The 22,659-nt window shown below is 45.7% G+C and overlaps 1 protein-coding gene across 6 annotated transcripts in view; it reads right to left on the bottom strand.

Moving 5' to 3' along the window:
• Positions 1–22,659, bottom strand: part of LOC139551707 (spectrin alpha chain, non-erythrocytic 1-like) — a 71,026-nt gene that overhangs the window by 37,621 nt on the left and 10,746 nt on the right. For 4 of the 6 annotated variants that reach the window (XM_071362974.1, XM_071362976.1, XM_071362977.1 and 1 more), the window contains exons 1-13: positions 19,821–20,045; positions 4,663–4,902; positions 4,205–4,330; positions 3,385–3,525; positions 2,773–3,053; positions 2,331–2,630; positions 1,968–2,103; positions 1,735–1,836; positions 1,477–1,614; positions 1,254–1,364; positions 1,086–1,163; positions 776–931; positions 322–526 (exon numbers count right to left, since the gene is read on the bottom strand). In XM_071362974.1, coding sequence (XP_071219075.1) covers positions 322–526; positions 776–931; positions 1,086–1,163; positions 1,254–1,364; positions 1,477–1,614; positions 1,735–1,836; positions 1,968–2,103; positions 2,331–2,630; positions 2,773–3,053; positions 3,385–3,525; positions 4,205–4,330; positions 4,663–4,902; positions 19,821–19,895 — 2,089 coding nt within the window. In that variant the 5' untranslated portion in view covers positions 19,896–20,045. Of the gene's footprint in view, positions 1–321; positions 527–775; positions 932–1,085; positions 1,164–1,253; positions 1,365–1,476; positions 1,615–1,734; positions 1,837–1,967; positions 2,104–2,330; positions 2,631–2,772; positions 3,054–3,384; positions 3,526–4,204; positions 4,331–4,662; positions 4,903–19,820; positions 20,047–22,659 lie in introns of those variants that run through there. The other 2 variants (XM_071362975.1, XM_071362978.1) reach the window with 2 other exon arrangements.

Here is a 22,659-nt window from a genome sequence, read left to right as displayed (position 1 = left end):
ATGTTATGCAGATAAACCAGCCAAATATATCCAAACCAGATTTTAGTAACCACATTGTGGGCGTGTTACAAGGCATCAATCACGACGGATTTGACAAATAACCACTTTGTTAGATCAGACTTGTTGAATGTGCACCAATCTGGCGTCCTTCATATATCCTCCACGATCTGCATTCCATTGACCTTTTTACCGCGTTTATTCACTAGCATTGCCGCCATTTTGTACTACCTCCACTTGAGGGAAACACAAAATGGCGATCGCTATAATAATAGCCACACACTTCATCCGAACTTCACCTCTCCTCCACTCTCGTCGTCTCACCTTTGAGTTCGGTGGCCTCCAGCAGCTTCTTCCACTGGGAGCTGACCTCGTCCATGCGTACAGACACCTCGTCGGCGGCGTAGTGCTTCCCGTCTAGGAGCTCCTGGCCAGACTTCTGCAGAGCATCGATGCGGCTCTGGTTGGCTGACAGCTCCGCCTCGAAAGCCTGGTGCTTCTGGACCTTGCCCTGCAGGTTGGACGGGTCCTGGGGACAACAGAGAGAGCAGAGAGATGGTGTAAGGAACGTGTTGCTATTTGGCCAGAGTACTGTGAATAAGAATCTGTGTGGTTCACGGTGGTACTGCATCCTAATGGGATCTCGTAGCAGTCTAGGAGAAAGCCATGTTGAGCATTGAAACCCCATTATAAAAGTAGCTAGCTAACTAGCTAAAGTATACCACTGTAAAGTAGCTAGCTAAAGTAGCTAGCTAAGAAACATTGGTTCCAACCGTACCTTGTAGGCTTCGTCGGTGGCCGTCTTCATCTTCTCATTGATCCAGCTCTTGAGTTCGTCCGAGTCACGGAAGAACTGCTGCAGGTGGAAGGAGTCCTCCAGAGCGGCGCGGCGTGACTGAGCACGCTCGTGCAGGGCGTTGCGGCGGCTCAGCAGCTACAGGGGGAAACACAGATGTGTATAAAATGTCATCCCTAACACCCAGAATATGATATAAACAGACAGAGTTCAAAGTGCTGCAAACATAGGACACATTACGGTCCTTATCGTATTCATGTGTATGTGCAGAATGTTTCCTGTCTGTACTTACAGCATCTCTACGAGTAGCAACATCCTCCTTGGCATAGTGGTTGTTCTGGATCAGTTTGGTGGCAAATTCATCCAGGGCCTAAAGAGAAAGAGGTCAGTGGTTAAGTTTAAGATTTGAGGAATGAAAGCGGATTCTAGATCTATGGTTATGGCTAGGACAGGTACTCACAGTGATCTTCTCCTCCTGGGCGCTGAGGGACTTCTCAAAGTCCTCGTGTTTCTTAAGCAAGGCCTCCACGCTGTCCAGAGAGTCACCAAGGTCCTCGTTCAGAAGGAAAGCCTGGACATACACAAAAAAGCATACTTACTTATTAGGATCACACACCCCACCATTTGAGAATAATTTTTGGGTGAGTATATTGTTTATTATTATTGTGTGTGGATGGATATACCTCTTGCTTGCTCATCCAGTTGTCGACCTGCTCTGTGTCCCTGTAGAAGAGCTGCAGGTCCATGCACTGCTCGTACTGCTGCCTGCGCACCTCCCACAGCTCCAGCAGAGACTCCTTCTCTTCAGTCAGGACACCCAGCTTCACATAAAAATAAACAAGGTAAAAGGAGGATCAATGAATCTGTGTGGAAATCCATGTTAAAAGTATGAAGCCAAAACCAAGGACAGAAACAACGGGAGACAGAAAGACCAGTCCTACCTTCTCCTTGACCTCCTCTAAGGCGTAGTGTCCGGTGTTGAGCAGGGCCTGACCGGCTTCGTCCGTGGCTTTGAAGCTGTCCTCATGGGCATCAATCTCACCCTAAGGATCACACACACACAGTAAACATCAGCAACACTGGAGGAAAAACGTGCATCACCGATTGAAGATCTAAGAAAATGTACTTTTCAACTGCTAAAATAAAGTTAATTAATTTCAGTGTGTTTCTGTACCTTGTGCTCCTGGTGGCGATCAAGGAGAGCCTCGGCTCCGGCCACGTCATTGGCCAGCTCGTCAGCGTTGATCAGGGCCTTCATCTCCGTCACCCAGCTGGTCAGGTCACGGAAGTCTGCAGTGTAGCGCTGCAGCCTGCAGGGGGCCAAACACACAGACAGTCAGAGAGGGTTCTACATACTTTCAACTAAACAGGGCCCAATGGCTGATATAGGAGTTGTTTGACCATGCTATTGTTGGGTGGTCGCTGTGTTGAGCACAGTGGTGTTACAATAACGGTATGGTAGTGACATAGTATCGTTACGGTGTTGACACAGTAAAGCTACAGTGTTCGCTGTTAGGGCAGCCAGAGTGGTACCAACCTGTAGGAGTCGTTGAGGTGGGCGTGGCGCTCAGCGGCCAGCGTGCGGATCTGCTCCCAGTTGGTGATGAGCTCGTCCCTCTTCAGGTGGATCTGGGAAGCGTTCTGGGGATGGGTCTGCTGCAGACGTTCAGCCTCTCCCCCCAGAGTGTTGACCTTGTCCTCCAGGGCAGCCAGGTCTCTCTCCAGACCCTCGTGCTTGCGCAGCAGGGCCTGAACGCTGGCCAGGTCCCGGCCAAAGTCATCGGACGCCATGAGCTGCTCCTTCTCCTTGATCCAGCTGATGGTCTCGTCCACATCCCTGGAGGCCACATAGCACATACACCCAGTCAGAAATCAACATTTCTTGATTCTCTCAGGTCTTTTGTGGCTTCTCTATCACAGACACCCACACTCCAAAACACTCACACCCAAACATACACAACAGTCCGTCCTGGACATACCTGTTGAAGCGCTGCACCTCGGCGGCTCCAAACAGCCTGCCCTGCCTCTGCTGCGCCAGGCCCTTGAGCCTCTGCCAGGCGGCGTTCACCTCCTCCTGCTTGCGGACGATGAGCTCCGCCTCAGGGTGAGACTCCTGGCTCAGCTTGCCCGCTAGCTGGTTCACTTCGTTCACACGCTCCTCGTGAGCCGCCAGGTCCGTCTGGAACTCCTCAAACTTCTTCTGGAGCACCTCCACATGCTCCAAGTCCTGGCCCAGCTCCTCCGAGGTGGCCATGGCCTCCTGTTAAACACGGCTTTGGATTAGGATAGGTTATCTAGTAGGATCCTGTACACATGGTTTAGGGAGGCTAATGTTTAGGATAGGTTGTCTTTAGGGTCCTATGGCAATGGTCTCCTGTTGGACATGATTTAGGGTAAGGCCATGTTGTCTATTAGGGTCCTGTAGACATGGTTTAGGCCATGGCCTCCAGTAGATGTGTGTGTGTGTGTGTGTGTGTGTGTGTGTGTGTGTGTGTGTGTGTGTGTGTGTGTGTGTGTGTGTGTGTGTGTGTGTGTGTGTGTGTGTGTGTGTGTGTGTGTGTGTGTGTGAGACTACAGGTTGAGACACTGACCTTGTCACAAATCCAGTCCAGGGCATCCTCACACTCGCGCAGGTACTGCACCAGCTTCTGGGCCTGCAGCAGACGAACACCTTTCTCCTTGGTCTTCTGCAGCAGCAGGTCCCAAAGACGGTGCAGCTCCTCCAGACGAGTCTGTTTGGGCAGAAAGGGAGACAATTTGCACCACGGAATGGAAGCTGATCCAAGACCAATAATCAGCCTCTCAGAGTAGGCCGTGCTGATCTAGGATCAGGTCCCCTCTGTCAATATAACCTTATTCATTATGGGAAATCAGGGCCTGTGTTCATAACGCATCTCACGGAAGGAGTGCTGACCTAGGATCAGGCCACCCTGTCAAAGTGATCTTGTTCAATATGATCCAAAAGTTCAAACTGATCCTAAATCAGCACTCCAATTTTTGAGACGCTTTATGAATATGGGCCAAGTACTTGCTGAGGTTGTAGTTTGAGACCAAGATAAGTGCTTATCAATGGAACAAAATGTTCCTTTTAGTCACACAAATCATGCACTTTTCATTAGGTATTCTTAAATATCGCATAACCACACAACAAACAGAACAGAACAATGGATCTGACAGAAGTGGAGGGGAACCTAAAAGTGAGAGAAACAGAAGAGCCAGGAGGTCGACAGCACTCAAGCACCTACTTTTATATACTCCGCCATATTGAAACTTGAGACTATGGGTCTCTGGAAAGTCCGGTAGGGCGTGAAGGACTGAACCAGACATGATTGGGTTAAAAAGGGTAGATTGTGTAGTTCCATCTTGGTTAAGCATATAGCTCAGCGGACTGTGTGTATGTGTGTGTCTTACGCGGATGGTTTCAGAGGCAAAGTGACCCTCGGAGATCATGAGGTTGCCAGTCTCGTCAAGCTTGATGATGGCCCCAGCGTTGGCCTGCACCTCCGCCTCGAAGGCCTGGTGTTTCTGGAGCTTGCCCTGTGGGGGAGGAGGCATGTTAGCGTGGCACAAAGACTAGTGGACAGGACAGACATACCTGGCCAAGGGTCACAGCAAAGAGGGTTTTATGACGTACTGATAATTCTGTGTGTGTGGTTTTATGGCCACGCTGTTTCGTTTTGAATGGCCACTGGCAAGCCTTAAAGCCAGTAAAATCACAACAAGTGGCTTGTGCATCATAAAGGTCAATCAAATCAGGATCTTTACTTCAGTATTCACTTTTTTTCTATGCCCTGCTTACAGCTCCACCCAAGTCCAAGTCATTCTTTATTTTATTAGCCTCAACTGGCTTCCTATCCATCAGCACTGACCTGGAGGTTGGTGGGGTCCTTGTAGTTCTCATCGGAGGCGATCTGCAGCTTCTCCTGGATCCACTTCTCCAGCTCATCGGCATCGCGGCGGAAGAACTGGAAACGGTAGGAGTCCTCCAGCTTCTGCCGGCGCACACCCGACAGCTCCTTGAAGCGCCGGTAGCGGTCCAACACCTGCTGCCGACGCTCCTGGATGTCATCGGCAGACTCCAGCACTTTCCCACCACTGGTATCCATTCTCTGATGACACAGAAATACAGGGGGAAATTAGGATTTAGAACTTTTTATAATATTACAGGAGTAGCCCATTGTTATCCATATAAAATAGAATTACTGATGGGCTTTGCCTGTTCTAGTAATTATATTTCCGTTGTAGGCTAATCATTAATACTACTTTCTATTTGCAACAATGTTTCAGCTGCAACTTTTGTTTTCTAGTTGTCAACATTAATAGTTCCTACAATTGGGATGAGTGGATGAGAATGTTAAGATGGCTGCCACCATTTGTCCATCCCTTTGAATAGAACAAAAATAAAATGGTCCAACTGAGCCTGCCATGGTTACGCTAGCATGATCACATTGAGTATTACTTATTTTATTTACCCCTTTTTCCACCCCAATTTCGTGGTATCCAATTGGTAGTTACAGTCTTGTCCCATCTCTGCAACTACTGAACGGACTCAGGAGAGGCGAAGGTCGAGAGCCGTGCGTCCTCAGAAACTCAACCCAGCCTGCTTCTTGACACAATGCCCGCTTAACCCGGAAGCCAGCTGCACCAATGTGTCAGAGGAAACACTGGCGACCGAAGTCAGCATGCACTGTGCCCGGCCCGCCACAGGAGTCGCTAGAGCGCGATGGAACAAGAACATCCCTGCCAGCCAAACCCTCCCCTAACCCGGACGACGCTGGGCCAATTGTGCGCCGCCCCATGGGTCTCCCGGTCGCGGCCGGCTGCAACAGAGCCTGGACCCGAACCAGGATCTCTAGTGGCACAGCTAGCACTGCGCCACTCAGGAGGCCCACATTGAGTATTTCTACTTGCCCAATTTCTCTCATCTTTAGGCTTTTAAAAACACAAGAGATCGTAAAAACACAATAGCTGTGGAGGAGTTCCAAAAGGAGTTCCAAATATCACACAGCGCAGTTCATTCTTTTCTCTTTCCCTGGGGGCATTTGAACACAGTGCAGCACTTTATGGATCGCTACTCACCACACAAGAACGGATCTAGAGGAAATGCCACGTAACTTTGTGGAAGAGAACCAGACAAGGGTAACTATGCTATGAATTGACAAAAACTCCCCAGTGAAGTAGCCAGCTCCTCTCCAGTCAAGCAGCTAAGATGGCAAGAATGTCATGGGGGGAGGGGAAATAGGCAGAATTTCACACAGATCTGAACAAACAGTAACCAGGCCCCCATGCACAATAGGACTGTGGCTGTCAGCCCACACAGTGGCCCTCACCCCCTCTCACACCCTGCCTATACACCCCAAACCCCACCCATCCAACCATACACCAGGGGAGAGTGGAGGCCTGTAGGGAGATGAGTAGGGTGAGGTCAACAGACAAGGTCAGTGTCACCCACCCTGTATTCTTGTCCCCCAGCCTGGATAGCAGAGGGGCTGTTAGAGGACCACACTCTGGGTGGCTGTTACTCAGTCGCTGCAAGGCAGGCACACCCCAAATGCTTCCTCTCACACATTAATGGGAATGTGGGGGGTGGGCTACACATGTGGTGCTATTTAAGGAGTGTGTGTAACACCACAAATTCCTGAATTACCATCCAACGATTTAGGCCTTTGAGGCTGATGTAACAGTGAACTGTATCAGCTACATTGCATTCAAAATGGCAAGTTGGACCATTTTCCATCACTGAATATTTTAAATAGACAACATTTTGTTTTAGCACGTGAGGCCTCAAACCATGAGAACGAGAAGCAAAAATATACAGTACCAGTCAAAAGTTTACACACTTTTCATTCAAGGTCTTCTTTTTTTTTTTAAACTATTATCTACATTGTAGAATAATAGCGAAGACATCAAAACTATGAAATAACACATGTAATCATGTAGTAAACAAAATAGTTATTTAAAGTAGCCACCCTTTGCTTTGCACACTCTTGGCATTCTCTCAACCAGCTTCATGACAGTCATCTGAAAGGCTTTTCCAACAATCTTGAAGAAGTTCCCACATATGCTGAGCATTTGCATCTGCTATTCCTTCACTCTGCGGTTCAACTCATTCAACCCATCTCAATTGGGTTGAGGTCAGGTGATTGTGGAGGCCAGGTCATCTGATGCAGCACTCCATCACTCTCCTTCTTGGTCAAATAGCCCTTACACAGCCTGGAGGTGTGTTGGGTCATTGTCTTGTTGAAAAATAAATGATAGTCCTACTAAGCCCAAACCAGATGGGATGACGTATCGCTGCAGAATGTGGTAGTAGCCATGCTGGTTAAGTGTGCCTTGAATTCTAAATAAATCACTGACAGTGTCACCAGCAAAGCACCCCCACAGCTCTTCCTCCATGCTTCAGTGGGAACCACACATGCGGAGACCATCCGTTCACCTACTCTGCGTCTCACAAAGACACGGCGGTTGGAACCTAAAATCTTACATTTGGACCAAAGGACAGATTTCCACCGGTCTAATGTCTAGTGCTCGTGTTTCTTGGCCCAAGGAAGTCTCTTCTTCTTGATGTCATTTAGTAGTGGCTTCTTTGCAGCAAAATCGACCATGAAGGCCTGATTGATGCAGTCTCCTCTGAACAGTTGACGTTGAGATGTGTCTGTTACTTGAACCCTGCGAAGCATTTATTTGGGCTGCAATTTCTGAGGCTGGCAACTCTAATAAAAACTTATCCTCAGCAGCAGAAGTAACTCTGGGTCTTCCTTTCCTGTGGCGGTCCTCATGAGAGCCAGTTTCATCATAGTGCTTGATGGTTTTTGTGCACTTCCGGATTGTCTGACCTTCACGTCTTAAAGTAATGATGGACTGTCGTTTCTGCTTTTTTGAGCTTTTTTTTTGCATAATATGGACTTGGTCTTTTACCAAATAGGACTATCTTCTGTATACCAACCCTACCTTGTCACAACACAACTGATTGGATCAAACGCATTAAGGAAAAAAATCCACAAATTAACTTTTAAGAAGGCACACCTGTTAATTGAAATGCATTTCAGGTGACTATGTCATGAAGCTGGTTGAGAGAATGCCAAGAGTGTGCAAAGCTGTCATCAAGGCAAAGAGTGGCTACTTTGAAGAATCTCAAATATACACTGCTCAAAAAAATAAAGGGAACACTTAAACAACACAATGTAACTCCAAGTCAATCACACTTCTGTGAAATCAAACTGTTCACTTAGGAAGCAACACTGATTGACAATAAATTTCACATGCTGTTGTGCAAATGGAATAGACAAAAGGTGGAAATTATAGGCAATTAGCAAGACACCCCCAATAAAGGAGTGATTCTGCAGGTGGTGACCACAGACCACTTCTCAGTTCCTATGCTTCCTGGCTGATGTTTTGGTCACTTTTGAATGCTGGCGGTGCTCTCACTCTAGTGGTAGCATGAGACGGAGTCTACAACCCACACAAGTGGCTCAGGTAGTGCAGCTCATCCAGGATGGCACATCAATGCGAGCTGTGGCAAGAAGGTTTGCTGTGTCTGTCAGCGTAGTGTCCAGAGCATGGAGGCGCTACCAGGAGACAGGCCAGTACATCAGGAGACGTGGAGGAGGCCGTAGGAGGGCAACAACCCAGCAGCAGGACCGCTACCTCCGCCTTTGTGCAAGGAGGAGCACTACCAGAGCCCTGCAAAATGACCTCCAGCAGGCCACAAATGTGCATGTGTCACCATATGGTCTCACAAGGGCTCTGAGGATCTCATCTCGGTACCTAATGGCAGTCAGGCTACCTCTGGCGAGCACATGGAGGGCTGTGCGGCCCCACAAAGAAATGCCACCCCACACCATGACTGACCCACCGCCAAACCGGTCATGCTGGAGGATGGTGCAGGCGGCAGAACGTTCTCCACGGCGTCTCCAGACTCTGTCACGTCTGTTACATGTGCTCATGTGCTCAGTGTGAACCTGCTCTCATCTGTGAAGAGCACAGGGCGCCAAAGGCGAATTTGCCAATATTGGTGTTCTCTGGCAAATGCCAAACGTCCTGCACGGTGTTGGGCTGTAAGCACAACCCCCACCTGTGGACGTCGGGCCCTCATACCACCCTCATGGAGTCTGTTTCTGACCGGTTGAGCAGACACATGCACATTTGTGGCCTGCTGGAGGTCATTTTGCAGGGCTCTGGCAGTGCTCCTCCTGCTCAAAGGCGGAGGTAGCGGTCCTGCTGCTGGGTTGTTGCCCTCCTACGGCCTCCTCCACGTCTCCTGATGTACTGGCCTGTCTCCTGGTAGCGCCTCCATGCTCTGGACACTACGCTGACAGACACAGCAAACCTTCTTGCCACAGCTCGCATTGATGTGCCATCCTGGATGAGCTGCACTACCTGAGCCACTTGTGTGGGTTGTAGACTCCGTCTCATGCTACCACTAGAGTGAGAGCACCGCCAGCATTCAAAAGTGACCAAAACATCAGCCAGGAAGCATAGGAACTGAGAAATGGTCTGTGGTCACCACCTGCAGAATCACTCCTTTATTGGGGGTGTCTTGCTAATTGCCTATAATTTCCACCTTTTGTCTATTCCATTTGCACAACAGCATGTGAAATTTATTGTCAATCAGTGTTGCTTCCTAAGTGGACAGTTTGATTTCACAGAATTGTGATTGACTTGGAGTTACATTGTGTTGTTTAAGTGTTCCCTTTATTTTTTTGAGCAGTGTATTTAGATTTTTGTTTTTTTTGTTTTTACTTCTTAGGGATAGGGGGCAGTATTTTCACGTCCGGATGAAAAGCGTGCCCAAAGTAAACTGCCTGTTACTCAGGCCCAGAAGCTAGGATATGCATATAATTATAGCAAGGTAGCATTGGATAGAAAACACTCTGAAGTTTCTAAAACTGTTACAATGTCTGTGAGTATAACAGAACTGATTTGGCAGGCAAAACCCAGAGGACAAACCATCCAGGGGGGGAAAAAATTGAGGTCATAGTATTTCCTAATGGTTTTCTATAAGAAGCCGTATTTAATAATGGTTTTCTATAAGAAGCCGTATTTAATAGGAACCTGGTTGCAGTTCCTATGGCTTCCACTAGATGTCAACAGTCGTTAGTAATTGGTTGATGTTTTTCTTTTGAGAAATGAAGAAGCGTGGCTGTTCTTTGTAAGTGTCACTCCATGTGGACTCTACTGTTTGGTGCGTGTGAACTGGAACGCGCTTCACGTTGTTTTTATCCGGTATAGGAAACAGTTTACCCCGTCTTAAATTGTATCGATTATTTTTGTTTTAGGATACCCGAGGTTGGATTAGGAACGTTGTTTGAAATGTTTGGACCAAGTTTACAAGTAACTTATTAGATACTTTGTAGTCATGTTGGGCGAGTTGGAACCAGTTTATTTTTGAATCAAACGTGCCAAATAAATTGACATTTTGGGGATATAAAGAAGGACATTATCGAACAAAAGGACCATTTGTGATGTTTCTGGGACATTTTGGAGTACCAACAGAAGATCTTCAAAGGTAAGGCATTTATTATATCGTTATTTCTGACTTTTGTGTCGCCACCTGCCTGGTTGAAAATGATTTTCATGTGTTTGTATGCGGGGCGCTGTTGTCAGATAATCGCATGGTCTGCTTTCGCCATAAAGCCTTTTTGAAATCTGACACTGCGGCTGGATTAACAAGAAGTTAAGCTTTATTTTGATGTATTACACTTATATTTTCGTGGATCTTGAATATTGATATTTCTGTAGTTTGAATTTGGCGCTCTGCAATTTCACTGGATGTTGTCAAATCGATCCCGCTAAAGGGATTGGCGCGCGAAGGGATCACTAACAGGTAACACTTTTTTTACGTCATCACTATTCTACAATGTAGAAACTTTTACTATTTAAGAAAAACCCTTGAATGAGTAGGTGTCTCTAAACTTTTGACTGGTACTGTAAATTCAAATTCATTCTATGTCGCCCCAGCCCTAAATCTGGAGTCTTTCTCAGGGCGGCGTTACCTACACTGTGGCTTATCAGGTCACTGTGACCTCTTATACACCCTGACCAGGCCATGGTGGAGGGAGGCCAGTCCAGCTGAACACCATAGCTAGAAAACTCACAGCCCCCTTCATCTCAGGTCAGGACTGTGTGAGCATGAATCTCTCACCCAGTTCCAATAGACCATCTCATACCGCTTTCATACACTGGCTTAAGACATTCTCAAAATAAATAGTCTTAACCATTTTACTTCCAGCTTGTTCTCAACTGCTTCCATAATTAAAGATACAGATATGGTGTCTCACAACAGACATGAATAAGACAACGAAAGTAATTAGGATTCACGTTTCACTGAATTCTGTTTATTGTCAACATATCACATTAAGGAGGGACAGAACATTGATCTGTCAGTGAACACCATGAGCAAAGGGGAACACACAGAGAGACAAAGACAAAATATCACTGACAGTCAATCAGTCAAATGGGGACGGGGGACGACTGCTAGACCAGATGAGAGGCCCACTGTTAGAGCACAGCCAGCACAGCTCCCATTCAGACCGAGAGAAAGAGGGATGAGAAATAGATGGAAGGTGAAAGAGTGAAATGGTCCATATCTGACAGTAGGATTAGTGGTGTCAGCAGTATGGTGGCTTTCCATTCAGCAGATCCAGGAAAAACTGCCTGGTCTGGTCCACAAAGGGGCTTCTGGGCTGGCTGGCTCTCCTCAACACACAACAGACCAGTTTGTTGCCTGATTCCATTTCTCCCAAAACAACCTCCATCCATCCATCACACCATTAAGCTAACCCACGGAGGAGACACCACCAGCGCTAACATAGGAAACTGGTGATTGTTCTGAATAGCTCTTGGGAGTGCATTGCCACCGAAACAAATACAGCTACATAGAGATAGAAATGGCAGAAATAACTGACTAGAGTCTGACTAAGCTGATTACTAGCCTCTCTACATTGGCCCATTTTCTGTAAAAACCAACCGACTAGTTAATATCCCCCCCACATCCCCTAACACCAGTCCCAATTCACTGATGGCTTAAATCATCCCAGAATTTAGCTAACCGCGACCCGTTCTGCTCTGATATCTGCCTGAGAGTATAAATGCACACACTTCTTGACTAGTCTGCTAACTGTGCTGAGGGACAGCTCTCTGGACCAATGAGAAAACAGCCTTTGGAACATGTGTCTTTGGGGCACCGGTCTCTTCTGGGAGAGACTGTGCTGCTCTTTGACACAATGCGCCAACGTTATTGTAGAAGGAGTGACGCAAAACAATATCTGTAAAATTCACTGCTTTGGTGTAAACTTGAAAACACACAACCTGCAAAGAGTTTGGCCTCTTGACGAGTGGCTTAAAAGTCAATTGAATCTGTGTGCAGTTCCAGGTGTCAAGTAAATGGTTACATTACAGACCAAAATACATTTGGTAGTATTTATCGATTTACATGAATTAACTTGTGGAGGGAGGAGGCCATTTCATAGTACAGGTTGTATCTTCGACCGCCAGAAGGCCCTCTAGCACAGTGCTTCTGCAATAGCAGATAGCACTCGACTCCGAATGGTGTGAATGGTAGATAACACCAACCACCTCCCTCTCTATGACACTTTCCCTCCTACACTCCCTCAACCACCTCCCACACACCACTACTAAACAGCAGAGCGGAAGACTTCCTAGAAGCTCACTGTTTATGTAACCCTTGCTCTCTCTCCAACAAGCACATTCCATTTTAGTGTTAAGAGGAGGAGACTATGAGAAACACCATGCACAAATTCCATCCGCATGGCGATAGGTTAGTCAAAGTCCAACCACCTGATTTCTAAACCGTGCAAGCAGCAATTTATTTTAAAAACGCTCCATGGTGGTTAAGACTTCAAACTAACAGTGTTTAGGACTGGCCTACTGTACACATAGAGAGGTTGTTTATTGAGGTGGTGGACCCACATCCTGTTGTGGTGAGGCCACTAAACACACAGTACTAGACCACATGATCGTCTTGCTAACTATAGGCCTAGATACCAGGAGAGATGTATGGGTTAAATACTGACACTGGTAGCTAGGCTAAATTGCCACTTCAGTACCAAGTTCATAAGACATCTTTTGAAAAACAAAGACATTATGTCAGTACTCAAGCACAGGCCGGCACACTTGAAGCGTTATGTAATCTTAGCTGTTTCAAGGTTCTCTAGAAGCCTCTTCGTTCCCTCAGTCCTCCCCTTCAGTAATTTAGCAGAGGTGTATTCAACTTCTGTGTTTTTCATTGCAAATCAAATTGTATTTGTCACATGCGCCGAATACAACAGGTGTAGGTAGACCTTAGAGTGAAATGCTTACAAGCCCAATGCAGTTAAGAAAATAGAGTTAAGAAAATATTTACTAAATTAAAACTTTTTTTAAAAGTTACAATGAAATAACAATAACGAGGCTATATACAGGGGGTACCGGTACCGAGTAAATATGCAGGGGTACAGATTAGTCGAGGTAATTTGTACATTTAGGTAGGGGTAAAGTGACTATGCATAGATATTAACAGTGAGAAGCAGCAGTGTAACAACAATACAAATACTTCAGATGGCAATTTGATTAATTGTTCAGCAGTCTTATGACTTGGGGTGGGTAGAAGCTGTTAAGGAGCCTTTTGGACCTAGACTTGGCGCTCCGGTACCGCTTGCCGAGCGGTAGCAGAGAGAAAAGTCTGACTTGGGTGACTGGAGTCTTTGACAATTTTTTGGGCCTTCCATTGACACCTCCTAGTATAGAGATCTTACTGGGAGGAAGCTTAGCCCCAGTGTTGTACTGGGCTGTACACACTACCCTACACAGCGCATTACGGTCGGATGCCAAACAGTTGCCATACCAAGCGGTGATGCAACCAGTCAGAATGCTCTCGATGGTGCAGCTGTAGCACTTTGAGGATCTTGGGACCCATGCCAAATCTTTTCCGTCTCCTCGTGCCCTCTAAACGACTGTCTTGGTGTGTTTGGACCATGATAGTTTGTTGGACACCAAGGAACTTGAAACTCTCGACCCGCTCCACTACAGCCCCGTCAATGTGAATGGGGGCGTGTCCGGCCCTCCTTTTCCTGTAGTTCACGATCAACTCCTTCGTTTTGCTCACGTTGAGGGAGAGGTTGTTGTCCAGGCACCACACTGCCAGGTCTCTGACCTCCTCCCTATAGGCCGTCTTATCGTTGACGGTGATCAGGCCTACCACCGTTGTGTCGTCAGCAAACTTGACGGTGTTGGAGTCGTGCTTGGTCACGCAGTCATGGGTGAACAGGGAGTACAGGAGGGGACTGAGCACGCACACCTGAGGGGCCCCCATGTTGAGGATCAGCGTGGTGGATGTGTTGTTGCCTACCCTTACCACCTGGGGGCAGCCCGTCAGGAAGTCCAGGATCCAGTGCAGAGGGAGGTGTTTAGTCCCAGGGTCCTTAGATTAGTGATGAGCTTTGTGGGCACTATGGTGTTGAATGCTGAGCTGTAGTCAATGAACAGCATTCTCACGTAGGAGTTCCTTTTATCCAGGTGGGAAAGGGCAGTGTGGAGTGCGATTGAAATTGAGTCATCTGTGGATCTGTTGGGGCAGTATGCGAATTGGAGTGGGTCTAGGGTTTCCGGCATTATGGTGTTGTGAGCCATGAACAGCCTTCAAAGCACTTTATGGCTACCGACCTGAGTGCTTCGGGGCAGTAGTCATTTAAGCAGGTTAGGCGTTCTTGGGAACAGGGACTATGGTGGTCTGCTTGAAACATGTAGGTATTACAGACTTGGTCAGGTAGAGGTTGAAAATGTCAGTGAAGACACTTGCCAGTTGGTCCGTGCATGCTCTGAGTACACGTCCTGGTAATCCGTCTGGCCCCGCTGCCTTGTGAATGTTGACCTGTTTAAAGGTCTTGCTCACATCGGCTACGAAGAGCATGATCACAGTCGTCCGGAACAGCTGGCGCTCTCATGCATGCTTTAGTGTTGCTTGCCTCGAAGCGAGCATAAAAAAAAAAGGTATTTACCCTGTCTGGTAGGCTCGTGTCACTGGGCAGCTCGCGGCTGGGTTTCCCTTTGTAGTCAGTAATAGTTTGCAAGTCCTGCCACATCCGACGAGCATCAGAGCCGGTGTAGTAGGATTCAATCTTAGTCCTGTATTGATGCTTTGCCTGTTTGGTGGTTCATTTGAGGGCATAGCGGGATTTCTTATAAGTGTCCGGATTAGTCCCCCACTCCTTGAGAGGCAGCTCTAGCCTTTAGCTCAGTGCAGATGTTGCCTGTAATCCATGGCTTCTAGTTGGGATGTGTACATATGGTCACCGTGGGGACAACATCGTCAATGTACTTCTTGATGAAGCCGGTGACTGAGGTGGTATACTCCTCAATGCAATTGGATGAATCCCGGAACATATTCCAGTCTGTGCAAGCAAAACAGTTCTGTAGCGTAGCATCAGCGTCATCTGACCACTTCCGTATTGAGGGAGTCACTGGTACGTCCTGCTTTAGTTTTTGCTTGTAAGCAGGAATCAGGAGGATAGAATTATGGTCAGATATGCCAAATGGAGGGCGAGGGAGAGCTTTGTATGCGTCTCTGTGTGTGGAATAAGTTTTAACAGTAATTGCTGTTCTGATATCCAGCAGCTATTTTCAGTCATAAGAGACGGTAGCAGAAACACAAAATAAGTTAAAGAATACGGAAAAATTATATAAAAATAGCACAATTGGTTAGGAGCCCGTGAAACGGCAGCCATTCACTCCGGGGCCTGAATGAAGGGAATCAGCATTATCCTAAACGAATAGCCTATTATTTTGCTATTCCTCATAACATTAACTCAAAAGCAAATATTTTCACATAGTTACTGTCTGCCATAGCTCTTCGTCACTGAAGTAACCACCACACACACTACCTTTTCAGACATAGCTAATGTTATGAAGGCATATTATATAAAAGATATGATCGGGCAGGCTTAAACAGCTTGCTGAAAAGGGGTTGGGGTGAGTACAAGATGGTGGAATGGGCTATATCTGGTCTAGAGTGATATGATCTTTCTCCTAGTAATGGAGGACAGCAGACAAGGAAGGAGCAAGTCTCCAAATGAGGTTTGGCTATTATCTCTGTATTATAGAGATGTCTGAGCCTCTCGAGTGGCGCAGCGGTCTAAGGCACTGCATTGAAGTGCTAGAGGCGTCACTACAGACCCGGGTTTGATCCCAGGCTCAGTCGCAGCCGGCCGTTGCCAGGAGACCCATGAGGCGGCGCACAATTGGCCCAGCATCGTCCGGGTCCGGGGAGGGTTTGGCCGGCCGGGATGTGCTTGTCCCATCGCGCTCTAGCAAATCCTTGTGGCGGGCCGGGCGCATGCACACTGACTTCGGTCGCTAGATGTACGGTGTTTCCTCCGAGACATTGGTGCGGCTGGCTTCCGGGTTAAGCGAGCAATGTGTCAAGAAGCAGTGTTTCGGATGATGCATGACTCTCGACCTTCTCCTCTCCCGAATCTGTACGAGAGTTGCAGCGATTAGACAAGTCTAACTACTAATTGGATATCACAAAATTGGGGAGAAAAAAATAAAAATTGAGTCTCATATTGCCACCACGGCGGCGATGCTTTGACAATACAGTATCTATTCCCACCCTCTCAACATTTTAAAATCAGGTCTTCCTCATAAAAGACATGCCACAGATTCCATTTGAGGAGGCCAGAGATATTTTTAGAGCCCTGTGTGGCTCCCATCGCTGCCCAAGTATGCAGCGAGAAATCGCTCTACGGAGAGAGAATGCAAAAAAGTGAGTGAATGAGAAAGAGGGGAGGCGAGGTGTATCGATTTGCTCCATTAGAATTACTGCCACACATAGTACCACGACCTAGATAATGAATTTGAGCGCTGCGAAGTCCTCGCTGGCTTCCTGGCATAAATGAATACATTTTGATTTGATGGAGAACAAATAAGGATTCTACCGAGAAAAAAAAGTTGTTTTCACAGTTTCACTTTGACATCCCTACCTTATATGTTCAAATTTCCACCTGAGGTCCAGGTTATGGAAAATCTTTTTTTTCTTAATTCTTGACAATGTAGGCCTGACTTGTCCAAATGATTAGGCTACAGAATGAGGAATGAAGTTAAGCTTGGGTGTAACCTTGAGAATAAACAGTCCAACACAAGAACCCTTGCCAAATGAACTCAGAAAAGCACCATTCGGTAGAGTAGTAGAGCACTCTATCCTAAAGGCCCAGTCTCATTCCCAAAGGGAATCCTGAGAGACAGTGGAAAACCGATGAAGTCACATAACAGCCCCTTCCTGGTTCCCATGGAAACATAGCTTCTCACTAACATATGCCAAACTGGGAGGATGCTGGCCGGAAGAATTTACAGGAAACGGTAGGGCGCTCCCACAGTACAGGCAGAGTTTCTAAACCCAGAGGTGCAACATCGCGAGACTTCCAGGAATGCTTGCAAAGCAGACTCGGCAGACTTGGGGTTTCGCAAGCCAATGGGAGAAGTGAAAAATGTGTCCTTAGGTAACTTTCTCAACATCTAAATACAAAACCTAAAAATTGGAGCCAATGTCTTAAGTAGCTGAAACTGTCATTACTACAACCTTCTGAAAGTGACCAACACGTTTTCATCAAAAACAACTTTATGTCAAAGGAGTGCCTTTGATTTGAAGGCTTTCAAATGCGCAGTTCAGCATGAACCGGTCGTTAGAACACGTTTCTGCGAATGAGCTAACATTGCCATGACATCACCTACAAGCGTGATCAGGGATTTCTATCGGAGAAGCAGATTCTGCCCATCTTCATACTGTATCATCTTTGGTACATAGGTCGTTCCATATGATTTCAATCACTTTGACTGCACCCCTCTTAAATTTGAACGAAACCTTCCATACATGTTTACCCATGTTAGAAGTGGTCAGAAGGGACTTTTTGGACCTGAATGCCAAAACAAGGTACTCAAAGTAAACCCATTTTGCATACCGCAGCCTAACACGAGACAGCCATGTCTTCATCACTGAAAAAGATCAACGGTTGAGTTTGTCATTTGAAAGCTTACAAAGGTTGTCAAACTGATTTATTGAAAAAAATATTTGCATTAAAAATATTTTTTGCTTAGACCCTATTTTACATCATCCGAGGTGTTTGTGTTGTGCCTGCCATTGGTGGAGACACCGCATACTTCAATACAGGGTGTCATGTTTTGGCTGATAAATATTGACATTTTAGTCATTCAGCAATGCTCTTATCCAGAGCGACTTACAATTAGTGCATTTATCTTAAGATAGCTAGGTGAGACAACGTCACAATCATATGTACATTTTATGTCGTTGGAGGCGCCGTGAGAGTTATTTAAGTTACTAATCAAATCGGTAAGGTTTCAGACGTTTTCGAAAGATGGGCAGGGACTCCGCTGTCCTGACTTTGACTTTAAGGGGAAAGTTTGTTCCACCACTGTACTAAAATGTGAATAAAGTTGAAATTTCAACTTTCAAATGGTACCACAAAAATGGTTGGAGGTCCACACAAACAATGTTGACTTGAGTGGGAATATCCACTGTTATAAATGGAACTGTCAATCTTCCACAGGAAATGTATTGAATCATAGAAATACAGATAGTAGAATAGACATACCCATTCAAGTTGACATTCGAGGGAGGGTGGACCGGCGGCCATTTTACTGGTAGTAATTGCATGTTGACGATTCAACTAAATGTAAATGTCAAAATGGTGTAACCAGCTACATTGCAGGGTTAAGTCCATTCTATGAATTATATTTCTATGATTTAAATGACACCCTGCATTTTTAGACATTAAAACTTAATGTCAATTTCTTCATTAACTTTTCAAGAAATTATAGAATAGTTTGACAACCATATTTGTAAGCTTTCAAATGATATCAAACTCAACCGTTTATTTTTCTCAGTGATGAACACATTGGAAGTCTCATGGAAGGGTGGGGTGCGCAAAATTGGTCAACTTTGAGCACCTCTATCTCCTGAATGCTTCATGAAATGTAACTCCGTGACCACTTTTACTATGGGCAAACATGTTTGAAAGGTGTTATTCAAATCAAAAGGGGTGCAGTCAGAAAGTGATTGAAATCATATAGAACGATACACATTCCAGCTGCGGGTGCAAAGAGGAAAAGCAGCGCAGCAGAAAGGAAAAGGATATGGGCCCAACAATGCTTCAGTTCCCTTCCCTCTTGAGTGAACCTTGACCTCTTACAGCTCCCTCGGAGTCCTGGCCGATCGACAGCATGCCCAAGGGGGGATTCGAGTTCATTCCCAAACCAACCATCCACTGTTAAAACTATCTACAAGACTGAGATTAGGCTACATGACAAAATATTGAGCTCTATTGTTCATCTTTTTTTCACAAATCACCACACAACAGTCATACAAGTCCCAAATCCTACTCTGGAACATTACCAAAACAATCATGTCTGGATTAGGCTAAATCAAAATGGCTGTCATCCAGTCAATGACGCATTGGAAAGCCTGTGTCAAAAGATTTGACATCTGTGGAGGTTTACCATGCCAAATGCAAACCTGATTCTCTTGCATGTATTATTTTTCATAAATAACGGTCAGTGACATTAATTTAATCCAGCTCAGTTCAAGTAACACAAACCCTCGGTTTCATGAACGCAACCGCACACAAATCCAGTCGCACAACGCATACAGTACACAGGCCTGAATTCAGTGATTCAATTACCATGGAGTCCAGTTAAAACCAAATCAAATTACCAAATTAACCCAGTCCTTCAAGACAAAAAAACATTTTCTTACACACAAACAACGCATGCAGTAAACGCATGCCGGAATTCAGTGACTAATTACCATGAAAATAAACTAAAACCAATCAACTAACCAGAGTTAGATTAACAGTCCACCATATCCAGATACTCAATTAGAAATTCTCAAAATGACAGGACATAGGCTAACCAGCAAACTGAAACCCAACGTTAGTTATAAGCAGCGAGTCAAGGTATTCTAGGCTCCTTATCCAGAGCCTTGTTCTGTCCAACTGTCTTTGCTATGTCCTATCAGTACCTGAGGAGAGGTGGTGGCCATCGTCTCCCTAGGCAGACGCTGTTGCCCTAGGTCTTGGATTTCCATGGTGGCCATGAAGCCAGCAGCAGTCACTGCGGTCTAGGCTCCAGATACAAATCTCAACTGATAAAGGAAGAATGAGAAACTGACCGCCTCTTATTCTCTCTCGCTCTCTCTCTCACTCTTCCGCTCTCTGCAGAGCAGACAGACGCATTGCCCCTGCAGTGGCTCGGCCGTGTCGGGAGCAAGCCAAGATAACGCCCAGCCCTTGCGTCTTTCCCTCTCCCTCCCGCCCTCGCTCCTCATGGCCTCCTTTCTCTCAAACAGTCCCCCTGACTACTCTCAGCATTCTAGAAACTTCGATGAACACCCCAGCACACCCTTCTGATAGGAAAACAAACAGCAATGCGCACACCACGCACACACACATAGTAGTGACACACGTTAACTTCAGTTTTGTTTTAATAAACTGGGACATGATGACAGATGTCTGTGCTAAAGTACACAACAGTGAGCATACACCACAGTTTCATGTCAGATCAATGGGTTACTTTCAAATCATTCAAAAATAGATCATTCAATTAACATAACTTGACATTATGATAAAAGACAATTGTGATGCATTAGAAGAATATGAATTCAGTCACATGACAAAGTGTCCGTTATTTGCTTTGTGTCGAGTGTGCATGCCCAAAGTGTAAGGTGAGTTAGGACAGTCAGCCAGCAGCCTGACAGGACAGAGGCCAGGGTAACAGCATTGTCATGACAACCAGAAAAGGGAGACTCCTCAGTGTGTCGACCTTTAATTAACATCTCCAGGCCTCCATGCATACAAGCCACTGATGCGCACCTTTGGAACATCTACATTTAACAGTCTAATAAATCAATTTAATATACATCACAAGACATCCATTATTTATTTATGTCAGGTCTAAAGAAACATGATATGAAGAAAATGTATTTCCGAATAACAGAATGTGTTGGCCTACCGTATGTTATCTGGCTATGTTCCATGCCATAGGCTGTAGGCTTGTTCATTTAGCAGACAAGATATGCTTATAAGTCCTGTGCCATTATTTTATATACATTTCATAGTTAGAAGAATAGAACTAAACTTTGCTGAATGAAATAGAAAGGATATTTTTACCTTATGAAGTGGCTATGCTGAGCATAATATGTATCATTTGAAACGGGTCCCATTTACTATATTTAAGAGTTATTTGGCAACTTTAGTTGTGAATGATACAAACCTTAGAATGTCTTAGAAATCAAAACATATAATGGGCTAAATGATGCGACTATATGCTATTGATGAGTTGAAAAAGTCGTAATAAAAGCTCGCCTCAGGCTGCACAGCTGTTCTCTCATCAGGTGATCATATTTTCACGCATCAGACTATTGTTCTTCCTCTGTCAATCATGGTTACCTGCAAGGAAACACGTGCCGTCATCATTGCTTTGCACAAAAAGGGCTTCACAGGCAAGGATATTGCTGCCAGTAAGATTTCACCTAAATCAACCATTTATCGGATCATCAAGAACTTCAAGGAGAGCGGTTCAATTGTTGTGAAGGCGGCTTCAGGGCGCCCAAGAAAGTCCAGCAAGCGCCAGGACCGTCTCCTAAAGTTGATTCAGCTGCAGGATCGGGGCACCACCAGTACAGAGCTTGCTCAGGAATAGCAGCAGGTAGGTGTGAGTGCATCTGCACGCACAGTGAGGTGAAGACTTTTGGAGGATGGCCTGGTGTCAAGAAGGGCAGCAAAGAAGCCACTTCTCTCCATGAAAAACATCAGGAACAGACTGATATTCTGCAAAAGGTACAGGAATTGGACTGCTGAGGACTGGGGTAAAGTCATTTTCTCTGATGAATCCCCTTTCCGATCGTTTGGGGCATCCGGAAAAAAGCTTGTCCGGAGAAGACAAGGTGAGCGCTACCATCAGTCCTGTGTCATGCCAACAGTAAAGCATCCTGAGACCATTCATGTGTGGGGTTGCTTCTCAGCCAAGGGAGTGGGCTCACTCACAATTTTGCCTAAGAACACAGCCATGAATAAAGAATGGTACCAACACATCCCCCGAGAGCAACTTCTCCCAACCATCCAGGAACAGTTTGGTGATGAACAATGCCTTTTCCAGCATGATGGAGCCCCTTGCCATAAGGTGAAAGTGATAACTAAGTGGCTCTGGGAACAAAACATCGATATTTTGGGTCCATGGCCAGGAAACTCCCCGGACCTTAATCCCATTGAGAACTTGTGGTCAATCCTCAAGAGGCGGGTGGACAAACAAAAACACACAAATTATGACAAACTCCAAGCATTGATTATGCAAGAATGGGCTGCCATCAGTCAGGATGTGGCCCAGAAGTTAATTGACAGCATGCCAGGGCAGATTGCAGAGGTCTTGAAAAAGAAGGGTCAAACCTGCAAATATTGACTCTTTGCATCAACGTCATGTAATTGTCAATAAAAGCCTTTGACACTTATGAAATGCTTGTAATTATACTTCAGTATTCCATAGTAACATCTGACAAAAATATCTAAAGACACTGAAGCAGCAAACTTTGTGGAAATTAATATTTGTGTCATTCTTAAGCCTATGCATAAGCTCTAATATGTGTATGGTGTTTTGAACTAATCACCACCTTAGAAATCGCTCTCCGTTGTGTTAGGCTTTGAAACATCCACAATGACCATGTTTTACACTCAGTTTCAACCTGCTGTTGAACTTCTTTCTTCAAATTGATCATCACATTGAGGTGAGTTTTAAAAGCAGGATACTGTTTCGATGATAAGTGTTTCATGTAATTATCTATTTCATTTGCATTGATGTTAGAGTGG

Source organism: Salvelinus alpinus, chromosome 24 (assembly GCF_045679555.1).
Source record: "Salvelinus alpinus chromosome 24, SLU_Salpinus.1, whole genome shotgun sequence".
NCBI lineage: Eukaryota > Metazoa > Chordata > Actinopteri > Salmoniformes > Salmonidae > Salvelinus > Salvelinus alpinus.
This window is presented reverse-complemented; position numbering and strand designations above follow the sequence as displayed.